At 38.2% G+C, this 15,613-nt stretch overlaps 4 protein-coding genes across 5 annotated transcripts; 3 read left to right on the top strand and 1 right to left on the bottom strand.

Annotated features, from left to right (window-relative positions):
• Positions 144-2,292, bottom strand: LOC104761805 (probable 18S rRNA (guanine-N(7))-methyltransferase). The gene is made up of 9 exons (XM_010484931.2): positions 2,131-2,292; positions 1,971-2,046; positions 1,642-1,725; positions 1,507-1,562; positions 1,330-1,386; positions 1,149-1,198; positions 909-1,061; positions 594-723; positions 144-491 (listed from the first exon to the last, which is right to left on the bottom strand). The coding sequence occupies exons 1-9, from the start codon at positions 2,227-2,229 to the stop codon at positions 327-329; spliced, it is 870 nt and encodes a 289-aa protein (XP_010483233.1). The 5' UTR covers positions 2,230-2,292; the 3' UTR covers positions 144-326.
• On the top strand, positions 2,749-6,007 carry LOC104761804. Of its 2 annotated transcripts, none has more exons than XM_010484929.2 (11): positions 2,749-3,113; positions 3,247-3,322; positions 3,537-3,963; positions 4,060-4,259; positions 4,347-4,418; positions 4,517-4,607; positions 4,717-4,797; positions 4,972-5,034; positions 5,118-5,240; positions 5,411-5,449; positions 5,537-6,007. In XM_010484929.2, exons 3-11 carry the CDS (start codon positions 3,598-3,600, stop codon positions 5,672-5,674), a joined length of 1,173 nt encoding a protein of 390 aa, XP_010483231.1. In that variant the 5' UTR covers positions 2,749-3,113; positions 3,247-3,322; positions 3,537-3,597; the 3' UTR covers positions 5,675-6,007. The 2 variants fall into 2 exon arrangements, with proteins under 2 accessions (XP_010483231.1, XP_010483232.1); XM_010484930.2 differs by having other exon boundaries at positions 3,247-3,352.
• Positions 6,074-7,920, top strand: LOC104761803 (cytochrome P450 71B10-like). The gene is made up of 3 exons (XM_010484928.2): positions 6,074-6,464; positions 6,536-7,119; positions 7,218-7,920. Exons 1-3 carry the CDS (start codon positions 6,164-6,166, stop codon positions 7,839-7,841), a joined length of 1,509 nt encoding a protein of 502 aa, XP_010483230.1. The 5' UTR covers positions 6,074-6,163; the 3' UTR covers positions 7,842-7,920.
• On the top strand, positions 8,013-12,243 carry LOC104761802 (pentatricopeptide repeat-containing protein At5g57250, mitochondrial). The gene is made up of 3 exons (XM_010484927.2): positions 8,013-11,238; positions 11,332-11,646; positions 11,729-12,243. The coding sequence occupies exon 1, from the start codon at positions 8,133-8,135 to the stop codon at positions 11,046-11,048; it is 2,916 nt and encodes a 971-aa protein (XP_010483229.1). The 5' UTR covers positions 8,013-8,132; the 3' UTR covers positions 11,049-11,238; positions 11,332-11,646; positions 11,729-12,243.

Below are 15,613 nucleotides of genomic sequence, written 5' to 3'. Positions count from 1 at the left end.
CCATATTATTACTGTTTTGGCTTCTGGTCCACTTGTATTGGAAAAAGTCTAATCAGTTTACCCCGTTTGTGAAGACTTAGATTTTGCTGTTACTTTCGAACTTTTTTTTGCCAATACCTAAAATGCGTGGTTGTCATACTTGATACATAAACCAACAACTATTTTAGAAGTCGGGAAAATTTTGATTACAAGCTTCATTCGATCATAGCAACAAAAAAAAAGTTGAGAACACACAATTAAAATTCAAAACAGAGAAGAAGTTCAGTACTTCTTTTAATGACAAAAACTCCTATAGAGCGTTTTTTAAGTATTCTCATAAAACAAAACTAGAAACGCGACTTGCGTTTTCGACCGGTGTACTTGGAGTCAGCAGGAACATCGTTTCCTTTTCTTCTACTTTGCTCTTTCTTCCTTAACATCCATTCCCTACTTTTCCCTTCCTTGTTTGGCTTCTGCCTTTTCTTTGGCCTATTCCGATCTGACATAGACACCTTTTTCCCAACAAATAAAACAAAACCAGACAATGGTAAATGAGATTTCGATATAGTAGTGGACAGTAATGAGATTCCGAGATAGAGAGCCATAGTTTTTACCATTCCACTCTCTTCGTCTTCGCTACTGTCATCTTCAGAGCAACCCTCATCATGCTCATTTTTACCGGTTTGAATACTTGTCTGAACAGAACCACATGTGAGGACCAAGAACTCTTTTCTTTTCTTAGTACTGCAATAAAAGAAAACATTGCATGTGATTAGTATAATGACAAGTATATCAGAGATTAAATGTGTGAAATCAAACACCAAAAACAGCTTCAACATGAAATGATCGTGGTAACGCATAGTTCTAAGCCAACTTTATTTTCTTGATTGTAAAAGAATGTTATCAATGGGGTTGGCAACAACACATACCTGTGTGGATAGTCAACAACAAGTCCACCTCCAAATCCAGCTTGTAAGGCCTGGCGAAGAATCAATTCACGCTGCTTGATATTCTCAGGGTACACTTGAAAAACGGCTCGTGCTCCTCTTGACAAGCAGCGGTATAGTGACCCAAAGAAAGCCCTTAAAACAAATTTCAGAGGTTAAAAGATCAGTTTTGCCACACACTTTCTTACTCAGTTCAGTAAAATTTATATGATTTACACCTACTTTAGCCTCAAACGAGGTTCATGCGATGACTTATCCGCATTGCATAACCACTGAAATGAAAAAAAGCATATGATAGGATTAAAAAAACAATAACAAACAACTATGGTCAAATGTAGAGTATAATACATAGCATACAACTACTGGAAATAAGTCAATGATTAGGTAATATGAGAAGTGAAACCTGAACAGCAGATATACTGATGGCTCCATCGATAACTCCTGGACGAAGACCTAATCCCTGAGACAGTAGTATGTGGATAAGCAATCACTAATATGTCGACGTACAAAAGAAGAATCAACTCTAGCCACAGAAAAATCTAAGAGAAGATGATAAAACTAAAAGTGAAGCTATGTATACCTGACCCATGTCACCAAGTAAAAGATCACCCTCAACTTCCCTTTCCACAGCGACATCTACATTGTCACCAGAGGGCTTACTTAGATCACAAGAGATGGGGAATGACAAGAAACAGTTTACAAAGAATAAACTTACTAAGCATTGAAGCTGAAATGTCTAAACCAAGCCAATGATGCCCGTTTTCAGAAATTGTTTCCCCACTCAAACCAGATCCACACCCTGAAACCAGAATAAAGATTAGTTCTTCTCTGCTCTTGAGAACAAAGCTAAACAACGAGACACTAACACAATTGATGATCTAAAAAGATGAAATTTTTAGAATTCTGACCACATTTTTTGATTATCCATAAACCAGCAACTCAAATTTTAGTTACAAAATGTCAACTAAACATGTTTAATATGTCCATTGATACACTGAATCTGTATACCAATATAATAGAATCAAAAGGATCCATTTTTGATACCTATGTCGAGTAAGAATCTAGGAACTCCATCTTCGGGCAAAGCAAGAAGCTCCAAAGCTCTCTCTGACAACTTCGCCTATAAAACCATAAAAATGTGTTTTTTTTTATGCACAAGTGCTAAATTTCAGGAGAAACAGAGAGATAAGAGATATTGAAAAACCTGAATATCGACGATACGGGAAGAAGAAGTATACTTCCGAGCTTCGGTTTCATCGTAGAATATCTCCGGTGGAGCTAGCAACTCAGGTCGATTTGCCATTATTAAGCTTTTGCTCTCTCGTTCTGGAGGTGGATGAAAAAAACACAACAAACAAAACGAACGGCGTTGAACCCTCTTTTTAGGGTTTAGAGCCCAAAAAAAAAAAAAAATTGCAAAATCCGCTTGTTGGTTTGTGTTCGGACCGGTTCACGAATTAGATCAGTGATGTTGTTCTTCATAATTTCCGGTTTGGTTAGTTGCTCTAATTTTTCTTACCGGGTTGGGAAGATCCGATTATAAGATACGAGCCTAGGCAAAAAAAACAAGAGTTATTGGGCCTAAACTTTTTGTCGCTCATTCTTTTTTTTAAAAAGGCAACTAAAATCCAAAACCATACAAAAAAAATCTCAAAGTATGTAGAAAATAAGAAAAAGAATAATACGTAATACTTCTAGTGTGTCTTTTTGATTCCACACCATCATTGGAAAAAATCGACTGGTGTGGAGTGGAGGTGTTTGTTTGTTTATATATACCAGAAGAAGATAATTAAACAATTTTAGTTTTTTCCAAATTAACAACAAAAAAAAAAAAAAAAACAAAAAAAAAAAGAAAAGTCTAAACACTTGTTGTGTCTGAGTCTGAATCGATTTCTTTATTTCAAAGCGAAGAGAGAGAAAACAAATCGAGGATCTGAAATACTACACTTGTGTATGTTCTTCATTGGAGACAGCTTTATAGTATATATTAGTAACATTTATTACCAAACACAAAATACAAAAACAATCTCGCGTTATCTTTTCTCTTCATCTCTTTGATTCTTCTTGTAATAACCCTAAAGATCTTTTAAGGTAATCATCAAGATCATCATCAAAGCTTACATTTTTAAGATCTGGGCTCACTCAAAGATTCCCCATTTTAATACCAGTCAGCTTGAAAAGTCTCAGGTACTACTGTTGTAATAACTTCTCATTCTCTTCAGTCTTCTTCCTCTTCTTCACTGATTTAAATGCCTTTGGTCCACTCCTCTGTAATTAAAAATCGAATCTGATATATTTAATTCTTAACTTTGTTGTGTAGCTTTTTTGGATTTTCTGAAGTGGAGTAAAACTCACTACACTTTCTTAATTGGCATCGTATCGGTACCTACGTGCGGGTGAGGATCTTTCTCAAACACAATAACAACGTGAATCCTTCTCTCCTTTATATTAGGGTTTCTTTTTTCTCAATTTTCCTATAATTTTTTTTAACCAAACGTGTGGGACTTGGAATTTTAAAAAATCCCATGTTCCTCCTCTAAAGAATGTTGCTTTAAAGATTAGTAAGTGCCAAAAAGATTCAATTTTTTTATTGTTTGGGAAAATTTTCAGGTTCTGTTCAATGTAAAGAAGTTAAAGATTCAAGCTTTTTTTTTTTGGGTTTTGATCTGCAATGGGAGAAACACAGAACCTGCATTTGTCTCCACGACACCGATCTTCTCTAAAGAAGCCATTGTTGATTGTTTTGTTAGTTTGCATCGCAAGTGTGGTCTTGGTCATCACTTACATGTATCCACAACAGAACACTAAAAGCTCTGCTGCCTGTGTGGGTTTATCTAGTAGAGGCTGTGAAGCTGCGCTCTCTGGATGGCTTCCTGTTCATGTGAGGAAATTTACTGACGAGGAAGTTGCAGCTCGAGTTGTCATCAAAGACATACTTAGAACACCTCCTGCTCTCACCCCTAAATCGAAGATCGCTTTTATGTTCTTGACTCCTGGTACTTTGCCATTTGAGAAGCTCTGGGATAAGTTTTTCCAGGTTTTAAAGATGATCTGAGACATTCTTGATTTATTTTGATTGCGTGTGTGTGTGTGTGGTATTTGACGGTTTGTTGTTCTGTATATTGTTGTGAAGGGTCAAGAAGGAAGATTCTCTATTTACATTCACCCATCAAGGTTAAGACCAGTTCACATTAGCCGTCACTTTTCAGACCGTGAAATTCACAGTGATCATGTCACTTGGGGAAGGATATCTATGGTTGATGCTGAGAGACGGCTTCTAGCAAACGCTCTTGAAGATCCTGACAACCAACACTTTGTTCTTCTTTCAGAAAGGTGATTTTCATAAACTTATTGTATTTGCACCAAAATCATAACCTTTTCCAGCTACATTCTCTTTACTTGCTGCATCTCTTATTGCAGTTGTATACCGTTGCATACATTTGACTACACTTATCGGTATTTGATGCACGCTAATGTCAGCTTCATTGATAGGTAAATAAATGACTCGCAGAAACTTTAAAGTATTTTTCTATTGCTACATTTGATTTCTCCACTGAGATTCACCGATGCTTGTTTCTATCTCTCTCAAGTTTTGAGGATCTTGGTCCTCACGGGACTGGCAGACACATGGATCACATGTTACCTGAGATCCCTAGGCAAGATTTCAGAAAGGGTGCACAGGTAAAATACTGTTAAACTTAATCCCTGAGTTATGGATTGTTTTTAAGTTGCTTCTCTAAGTCTGTTTGGTAATGGTAATGTTGATTCCCACTTTTTACTTTTGGTACAGTGGTTCACAATGAAGCGTCAACACGCTGTAATAGTGATGGCTGATGGTCTCTACTACTCAAAATTCCGGGAATATTGCAGAGTAAGTTCGGTATTCCTTTATACCAAAGTTTTCATTTTCATGGATGATTGAGTTCTGTAATAAGAAATTGTTCATAAAGATTCCAAGCTTGGATCATCTCAACCATATCTCTTTTAAACTTGAGAAAAAGTTTTAGTATTGATGCTTACTCTGATTCTGATTTGAAATCCTCAGCCTGGGGTAGAAGCAAACAAGAACTGCATCGCAGATGAACATTACCTGCCAACATTCTTCCACGTGAGGAGATTACAACAACTTTCACTCTTATAAAATATGTCACTGTGATTCTTGTCCCTTAACGAAATCTTTGTTCTTTAAAGATGCTTGATCCTGGTGGGATCTCGAACTGGTCAGTCACATATGTTGATTGGTCTGAGCGTAGATGGCATCCAAAGACATACAGAGCGCGTGATGTCTCACTCAAGCTCTTGAAAAATCTCACGGTAATGTTACAACAATTCCTTTCAACACATCAATCAAACATCACATGATATATTGATATCACAGAGTAGAGATTCCATGAGAAAATTTCCAATTCTCTCTATCTCCTCTTTTTCATGTCTTTGTGTTTTTAAAATTCTGATACATACTTCTCCTCCTCTGTTTCTTGCAGTCCGACGACATGAGTGTACATGTAACAAGCGTTGGCAAGGTAACATTACACGTTTACTTTTGAAAACACTGAAAAATGTGAAAATGCTTTTTCTTGATTTATCTTCTGCGTTTTTTAATTTCTTAGCGCGGAGAAGAGCTGCATTGGCCTTGTACATGGAACGGAATTAGACGTCCATGTTATCTATTCGCAAGGAAGTTTCACTCAGATGCTCTTTACAAACTAGTCAGACTCTTCCCAAACTACACCAGCACAGTTGTCTGAGAGAGATACAACAAATTCTTGAAACCGAACCATACTATTCTTGAAACCGCAACAAAACACTTCCACATATCTCGACATTGGATTGGATTAGATTGGATCAAAGTTTACTGTAAATTCTCTTTAAAATGCTTCCTATTTCTGGGATTTAGTGTCTCGTTGATGAGACATGTTATACTCTGCTTTTATTAAAGGTTTAGTAAAATTAGAAGCAGAGATTTTTGGTTAAGGAGAGATTTCGTTATTGTGATTTAAGCCATTGTTCGGTTAGTGTTAACCGGTATGTGTTGTTGTAAGGTGGAGCTATTAGTAATTTAGCACAAAGAGTTTAGATTTGTTTGCTGCGTTGGGAGTCTTGGGACACATATCAATATATAAACAATAAAGAAATTTCATCTCTTTACTCGCGGTGACACAAATGTCTTGTATATAAAAGAACAAAAGCTTTGCTTTCATCATCATCACTCTCAACCGTGAAACGTGTAAAAATCTATGACTCTGCTTTGGTATCTATCACTTCTCTTCCTCATCTATATCCTTGTTGTTGCCGTCAAACACACTAAGAGGCCAGGGCGGCAACCACCGTGTCCTCCAGGCTTACCGATCATCGGAAACTTGCACCAGCTCGGAGAATTACCACATCAATCTCTATGGACACTCTCAAAGAAGTATGGTCCTGTAATGTTACTGAAACTTGGAAGAGTTTCGACAGTTATAGTTTCTTCCCCTAAAGCAGCTAAACAAGTTCTGAAAGACTATGACCTCCATTGTTGTAGCCGTCCAAGCTTGGAAGGTACAATTTTTTTTTATAATTTTATATAAAATAATTCTTTCTCTGCATGTTAATTAGGCCTTTTTTTTCAGGCACAAGAAAGCTTTCTTACAACTATCTAGACATTGCTTTCTCTAGATTCGATGATTATTGGAAAGAATCAAGAAGGCTTTGTGTTCAAGAACTCTTTAGTTCTAAACGAGTTAGGTTGATTGAACCAATCAAGGAGGAACAGATGAGGAAACTGATTGATTCAATTACTGAATCTGCTTCTCAGAAAACTCTTGTTAACCTGAGCGAGAAGTTTCTTTCTTTAAACGTTAGTGTGGTTTGCAAGGCAGCATTTGGTGTGAATTTCCAAGGAACTGTGCTCAACAATGAAAGGTTCCAAGATTTAGTCCATGAAGCTCTCGAGATCTTGGGGAGCTTCTCTGCTTCAGATTTTTTCCCGTATATTGGTTGGATCTTCGACTGGCACACGGGTTTACACGCACGTAGAGAGAGAAGTGTGCGAGATCTTGATGCTTTCTATGAACAAATGATTAGTTTGCATCTAGAGAAAAACAGAGAAGGAAATGAAGATGATTTTGTGGACTTGCTCTTGAAGTTGGAAAAGGAAGAAGCTGTTCTTGGTTATGGCAAACTCACAAGAAACCATATCAAAGCAATCTTGATGGTAAGTATAGTAAATCATATCTCATTAACACCTTTAAGATTAGTGTCGAAGATTCATGAGACTTTATCTCAAAGCTGTTCTTGATGTTTTGTCAATAGAACATCCTTTTGGGGGGAATCAATACTTCAGCAATAACAATGACATGGGCAATGGCGGAACTCGCAAGAAACCCTCGGGTGATGGAGAAGGCTCAATCTGAAATCAGAAACCACATAGGGGGAAAAAACAAGAAAACAAGAATCATAAATTTAGATGAGACGAATCAACTCAACTACCTAAAAATGGTGATCAAAGAAACATGGAGGTTACATCCAGTAGCACCTCTTCTAGTCCCAAGAGAAGTAACATGTGAATTTCACATCAACGGCTACACGATTCAACCTAACACAAGGCTTCACGTCAACGTATGGGCTATAGGCCGTGATCCGAGGATATGGGAAAATCCAGAAGAGTTTTTCCCAGAGAGGTTTATGGATTGTGACATTGATGTTAAAGGACAAGACTTTGAGTTGTTACCATTTGGTGGTGGTCGGAGAATTTGTCCAGCAATGTACATGGGGATAACAACGGTTGAGTTTGGTCTTGCGAATCTCTTGTACCACTTTGATTGGAAGTTACCAGAAGGTGTGACGGCTAAAGACATTGACATGGATGAAGGTTCTGGACTCACTTCCCATAAGAAACATGATCTTCTACTTGTTCCTGTTAAACTATGTTTATAACTTTAGTATTACGCAAAAAATTGTAACCAAAGTATGTTTGTATGGTTCAATTAAAGTTTTCTTTGGTTCGTTCGGTTTAGATTAGATCGGTTGAATCCAATTAAACAAAAAAATAAACCCGGTTTAATCAGAACAGGACCGGTCCAATGTAAAAGAGACATTCACCTTCAACCTGTATTCGTTTAGTTCCTTCGTTGCTGTGTCGGCCACTTCTGTGATCTTTTCATTGCCATGGCGATCCTAAAATGCAGAACTAGTTAAAGAGAAAGGAGAATACTTTTGCGAATCTCCATGAAGCTTCATCATCGTACTTCTTCAGGACTCTTTTCTCTCCAATCACTTCTCAAAAGCGGCTTCTCTCCAACCTTAAACTCCATCGACAAGTTTCTTCGATATCTCTACCGTCGCCAGAAGTTTAATTGCATCGTTCACTTCTACTCTCAGCTAGATTCGAAGCAAATCGACATCAATCACCGTGTTTACTCAATCGTTTCATGGGCGTTCCTCAATTTGAATCGATACGAAGACGCAGAGAAGTTTATCAACACCCAGATTTCAAAAGCTTCGATTTTTCCCAGGACCCATATGTTGGATTCTCTAATTCATGGGTTCAGCGTCACGCGTGATGATCCTAATAAGGGTCTTTCGATTCTCAGAGATTGTTGGCGGAGTCACGGTGCGTTTCCTTCTTCCTTGACGTTCTGTTCACTGATTCGTCGGTTCGTTTCAAAAGGAGAGATGGATAACGCTTTAGAGGTTGTAGAGATGATGACGAACAAGAAAGTTAACTACCCTTTTGATAATTTCGTTTGTAGTGCTGTGGTTTCTGGGTATGTTAGGATTGGTAAACCGGAACTTGCGTTAGGGTTTTACGAGAGTGTTGTGGGTTCAGGAGTTTTAGTTCCGAATCTTGTAACTTATACTACTATTGTGAGTGCTCTTTGTCAATTGGGTAAGGTTGATGAACTGAGGGGTTTGGTTAGGAGATTGGAAGATGAAGGATTTGAATTTGACTGCGTTTTTTACAGTAACTGGATTCATGGGTGTCTTGAGGGAGGTGCTTTGATGAATGCAATTATGCAGGACAGGGAAATGGTGGAGAAGGGGATAGGTCGAGATGTTGTGAGCTATTCGATACTAATAGATGGGTTATCGAGAGAAGGAAACATCGAGACATCATTGGGGTTACTAGGGAAGATGATTAAGGAAGGAATAGAGCCAAATTTGATCACTTTTACAGCTATTATTAGGGGGCTGTGCAAGAAGGGTAAACTGGAAGAGGCATTTGCATTGTTCAATAGGATTGTAAATATGGGAATTGAAGTGGATGAGTTTGTGTATGTGACTTTGATCGATGGAATTTGTAGGAAAGGAAACTTGAGTCGAGCTTTCTCTATGTTGGGAGATATGGAGCAGAAAGGGATTCAACCAAGCATCCTTACTTATAACACTGTGATTAATGGACTCTGCAGGGCAGGGAGAGTGTCGGAAGCGGATGAGATTTCAAAAGGAGTTGTGGGAGATGTCATTACTTATAGTAATTTGTTAGATAGTTATATAAAGGAAGAGAATATGGATGCTGTATTAGAAATTAGGCGTAGGTTTGAAGAAGCTAAGATCCCTATGGACTTGGTTATGTGCAACATTCTCCTGAGAGCATTTCTATTGGTGGGTGCTTATGGAGAAGCCGATGCAGTTTATAGGGCAATGCCAGACATGGATCTGACTCCAGATACGGTCACATATTCTACGTTGATTGAGGGGTTCTGCAAAACTGGTCAGATCGAAGAGGCACTTGAGATGTTTAATGAGTTGCGGAAAAGCTCGGTTTCCTCAGCTGTATGTTATAATCGGATCATTGATGCACTCTGCAAGAAAGGCATGCTGGAGACAGCCACGGAAGTTCTTATTGAGCTGCGGGAGAAAAGTTTGTATTTGGACATCCGTACATCTCGGAACTTGTTACATTCTATCCATGCTAGTGGAGGTGAAAAAGGAATACTCAATTTGGTTTACAGACTCGACCAGTTGAATTCAGATCTTTTTCTTGGGATGTTCAATGATACTATCTTGCTTTTATGCAAGAGAGGTTATTTCGAGGCTGCAATTGAAGTTTATATGATTATGAAGAGAAAAGGTTTGACTGTTACATTTCCTTCTAGAATTCTTAAAATACTGGTAGACAATCTTAGAGCATTGGATGCTTATTTACTCGTTGTCAATGCTGATGAAAGTACTCTGCCTTCACTTGATGTGGTAGATTACACAATCATTGTTGATGGTCTCTGCAAGGAAGGATTTTTAGTAAAGGCCTTAGATTTGTGCAGTTTTGCCAAAAGCAGGGGCGTCATTCTTAATATCATTACATATAATTCACTCATAAGTAGACTTTGCCAGCAAGGTTGTCTTGTAGAAGCTTTCCGTCTATTTGACTCGCTAGAAAACATTGGTTTAGACCCGTCTGAGGTCACATACGGCATCTTGATTGACAAATTATGCAAAGAAGGATTGTTTCTTGATGCTGAGAAACTATTGGACACTATGGTATCTAAGGGACTTGTACCGAACATTCTCATTTACAATTCGATGATTGACGGTTACTGCAAGCTTGGGCATACAGAGGACGCCATAAGAGTTTTAACTCGGAAAATGATGGGAAGGGTATCACCTGATGCATTCACGGTCAGTTCTATCATCAAAGGTTACTGTAAAAAAGGTGAAATGGAAGAAGCTCTCAGAGTGTTTGCTGAGTTCAAAGATGAAAATATCTCAACCGATTTGTTGGGTTTCCTGTTTCTGATCAAAGGTTTCTGCACAAAAGGGCGAATGGAAGAAGCTAGGGGGCTCTTGAGAGAAATGCTTGTTTCAGAATCTGTTGTTAAGCTGATTAACAGAGTTGATGCAGAATTAGTTGAATCTGAATCGATCAGAGGCTTCCTGATTGAGCTGTGCGAGCAAGGAAGGGTACCTCAGGCTATCAAAATCCTAGAAGAGATAAGTTCAAATATCTATCTGTCTGGTAAAAACATGGATTTTTTTCAAAGGCCACAGTTCTTAAAAGGTGTGAATGAAAAAGAGGTAAAGAAGGAAGACTATGCTCATGATTTTCATAGCCTTCACTCAACCATTAGTTCTCTCTGCTCCAATGGGAAGCTGAAGCAAGCTAATGAGTTCGTTATGTCTGTGCTCTCTTGTATGCCTAAATAAGTCAGTATGTTTACTTGACTGCTCAAGCCACGAAAAGCCAACCCAACTTACTCTGAGTGATTCTAACCGACTAGCTGCAATTGAATATGCAATTATGTTGAATTACCGATCTGGTTAGACATTTAACTGGTTTATTCATCAAAATGGAACAACTGGTGGTTAATTAACAGCTTCTCTGTAGGATACACTGGTAAGTTAGAATTCTCATTGCTTATGTTTTTGCAGTTTGCGATATTCTGACAACTCTGTGATTTACACTTCTATGACCTCTTACATTTTGTAGGAACCTCTACAGAGAATCAGCTGAATCAGAGAGGAACAGCGGTAGGGGAACACAGTTCCAGCCCTTACCAGCTCGAGCAACAGAGAAATTTTTGGGAATCCATGATTATCCAGTCCTTTACCAGCTGAGTCAGATTCACCTTCTTCTCACTAGAGCTGGAACTTAAAGATGTGGCACCATGGAGAGTATGGGGAAAGCCATTGTAAAGAATGATGCTATCTAATATGCGAAGAGGCATAATGTTCCTGTTCCCGTGACAAAGAAATCTATTTTATAGCCAAGACAGGAACCTGTGACACCTCCCTCAGTCATGAGGTAACAACAGTAATCAGGTTTTACATTTTTAATTCTTAACAAATTCCTGCTTTCTGAAATTGGATATCTTCTTGATTGAAAGGGAAATATATTGGAAAGATCCTTTGAGTGAGCCAAAGAAAGATATGCACTTGATGAGTGTAGACTCTGAAGATGCCCTGATGAGCCTGTATACATTGAGGGAATCAGTGGACGTTTTCATGGAGAAGATAACGGAGAAGACAACTGGGTCGGTTAGATTAAAGCTGTACAAAAGGAGTGTGACGGTGACGGCGCGGCGGCAGAGTCCGTTTAGTATGTATAGACAGGACATATCATCGTTTGAAGGGAGTGAGATTTACAACCAAAGTGGATGCAGTTGGATTCGTTCGGTTATATGGTACCCTTGATCTTCCTATGAGCTTTAGAGCCATGCTTGTCAAAGGGAATCTAAATGTGTTCCATATTCATGTCTTGTTGATGACTTTTGTTTTGCATTTTTCAAATACATATCTACCCTTTTTATTTAAGGGTTTTGAATTTAGACTAGGGGATCTTGACAATACATATTTTGTTCTGAAACAGTCTTTATACAATAATCCATCTTATTTTTGTTTTCTTGTTATTGGTAAAATGGAAACTCCAATGAGATATTTAGATTCCTCATGGAAAATTCAGTTTAGAAAGAAATCTAATAAAAAACGAAATCAGCAATAAAATCCGAACTATTCAGTTTGAATTATGTGATCATGTAACATGTGATTCTGTGCTCTGCTAACTCACATAAAATATAAACGGTTAAACTCTAGTAAAAATTGAAGCTACAGCGTTTTCGTGCAAAAAAAAAAGAATACTGTATAAAAAAGACGAGACTGTTACTTTTTTGGTTCATTACCAAACTCCACATGATAGCGCTATCACAAGAAACTATATTCTCCCAGCAATCTTCTCTCTCAAACCTTCGTTCATCACTGTCGATACTTCCAATGTCCACAAAGTAGTTTTCAAGCAGTTCCTTCAAGTCATGGTACTCTTCAATGAGTGTCCAATGATGGACAAATAACATGCAAAGATCCATGCTTGTTATATGGTCCCCGTGATCTTCCTATGAGCTTAATTAAGAGCCATGCTTGTCAAATGGAATCTAAATGTGTTCCATATTCTAGTCTTGTTAATTTTTGTTTTGCATTTTTGCAGTTATATATCCATATAGGGTTTTAAAAACTCTTAAATAATGGACATAGAGTATTAGAGTATTAGAAATCTTTCTAATACTCTATGTCCATTATATAAGAGTTTTTAAGTTTTTTTTTGTTATTTCATTTTTTTCATTTTATAAGATTTTCTCAAATTTATATGCACAATTTTAATTAATTTAACAATTTATAACTATTTGAATTTTGTAGTATATTTTTATATTAATTGTATTTTTATAAATGATAAAATATTTCTTATTTTTTAATCTTTGTGTTTTTAGCCAAAAACTCTTATAAAAGAGGACAAAGAGAATAGTGACAAAGATCTAGCATCGATAGTTCGCCCTAGGAAGGTCTCTCCCAGACACAAACATCAAGGCGCCGCTAATATCAAATCTTTCTGACGCCAGGTGGGGCTCCGGCTCGCCGGCGTCGGGAAACCTCGTCCTCTGCTCCCATCTGTAGCTTTCTTAATCTTCTTAGATCGACTTCTCTTTCTTTTTTCCCCTCTTTTTTCTCCCTTTTGCATCTTTCCCATACCTTCTCGAAAGGAGGTGGAGTGCGGCGTGCTCCCATCTCTGGTACCTTGATTTAGCCTCTATGTTGGCGGTTCAAAAGTCCCTCTGTGTATCTTCTTCTCGATCCGGAATGTATGTCGACTCTGTAGAGCCCCCTCCTTCATCGTCACTTGAGCTCTGCGAGGCAGAGACGGCGGCGATGGCTAGCGACAGCTTCTACAGAAATATGATTGTTCTCCTATGTTGGACTCCCGCCTCAAACCTTTGCCACCCTCTGAGCTTGGCAGAACCAGTTATGCTTCCACCGGAGACACGATACTTCTCGTCACTCTCTCCGTTAAAGCCGTCGTACGAATCAACCTCCCGGGCCATCTACAAAAACCCTTGGTTCGTTGTGGATGAGCTCTAATTCGGTTCTCGGCTTGCCAGCATCTCAATGTTTCCTGCCCAAACTGCAAAGACCCAGCTCTTTTCTATCTTTACATATGTTCTCCTATAGACATTGCCTAGTTCCATTGGTTGAACTCGTTTTCCGAAGACTGCAACTGAGAGTCCAATTGGTTAGCTTGTCTTGGATATACTTTGTCTATGATAGAAACCTGGAATCTTCTCACCTTGTGCCAATGCTTGTTGGGTCTAAGTACTAGACTTACCAAGGCTTTTTCAACCCTATCTCATCTAGCATTTCCAGCTCTCAGTCAATACCCTCAATCCGCACCATGTTTGTGCTACCCTCAACCCAAAAAACCATGCTTGCTCTGCTTTTATCACTGATAAACCGGTTACATGCTTTGTGTGGATTTCTTAATCTCTTTGGCAAATGGCGCCTTATGAGAGAGAACTCACCTGTAATGTTACGGTTTGTCATACATATTTGGTTCTCTCTAGTTTTTACTACCCTTGAATGGTCTGAATGTGACGATGTGCAGCTCTTTGGTCTATTGCCCTGGAATCTACTGTACTCATCCGACGAAGCGACACAACCATCTTTCAGCATCATCTCTACCAACCGAAACCTACTTGGGTTACCAATAGCCCATCAGACAAATCCTGCTCAACATCTCTCTCCAGCAAACCGGCTACATGGACTTCTTAATCTCTTTGGCAAGAACCATATGAGAGAATCCTCCTGCTATAGTCCATCGAATATATGCCAATGCATTGCTAATGCTAATGCTTCTCGCTCCGGCGAGACTCTTGGTTATAATTCTCCTCTTAACGTCAAAGTGTCTTATGACCATGACTAACCTTTCTTCCCACGAGTCCCTTGTGGAAGTTCTATCAAGCAAATGCGCGTGACCTCACATGTTCCAAGCGGCTTCCAAGCACTTGTATCACAGCTCTCATGGACCATTGTATGATGTTTTATTACTCTCTGTTTTTGGCTTTGGGGAAAGTCTCTCTTTGTAATCTCTTTGTAACCCTTTTAAACCTTGAGGCTTTGACCTCTTTTCTTTGTATTGTTGGTTTTTGAAGTGAATGAATCCATCTGTTTGACAAAAAAAAAAAAAAAGAATAGTAACAAAGAAAATCAGCAATAAAATAAAGCTACTATATTTTTGGACAAAAACAAAACAAAAAAAATGACGTTACTTTCTTGTTCAATACTATACTCCACATAATCTGTCTCTACCAGCAATTATATCGGCCTTCCGTTACTAGCAGCAATCATATCATCCATATCATCTTCCCTCTCAAATCTTCGTTGATAATTGTGGATAGTTTCAGTATCTACCAAGTCTATCGAAATTAGTTCCCTCAATTTATGGACAAAGAAGATGCAAATTTGTTTCATATCTCTTGATTTTATTTAGCATCTCTTTAACTATTCGATTCGCTGGTTAAAGAATTAAAGCAGAGTATATAATATGCCCACTAGTGTATGCAGCTAGACACCTATTAATTCTGACCGATAAAGTCAGGGAACCGCTGGACCAACCAAGAACTGCATCGTCAACTGCCTCAATAACACATACCAGAGGCTATACACCAGAGTTCCTAGCAAATATCTGATCCTCGCTGAAAACAACATAAGACAATTGCAAAAATATGTAAAAAAAAACTAATCACAAATATAGTCAATGGCAAAAACATACGAGTACTTACATATTCAAAAACATATGCAAACTATGGTAAGTGCTCTAAATATTACATAACTCTGTCTCTTGGGCAATCGATGTTGTTTCCATATTCCATTATCAAATGCTAAGCGAAAGAATGAACAACACAAAAGAAAAGAATGTCCGCTATGGTTTTTTTTTTTTTTTTTTTTTT

This window comes from Camelina sativa, chromosome 18 (assembly GCF_000633955.1).
Source record: "Camelina sativa cultivar DH55 chromosome 18, Cs, whole genome shotgun sequence".
NCBI classification, from domain to species: Eukaryota; Viridiplantae; Streptophyta; class Magnoliopsida; order Brassicales; family Brassicaceae; genus Camelina; species Camelina sativa.
Note: the sequence above shows the minus strand (reverse complement) of the source record. Positions and strands in the feature narration are given on the sequence as shown.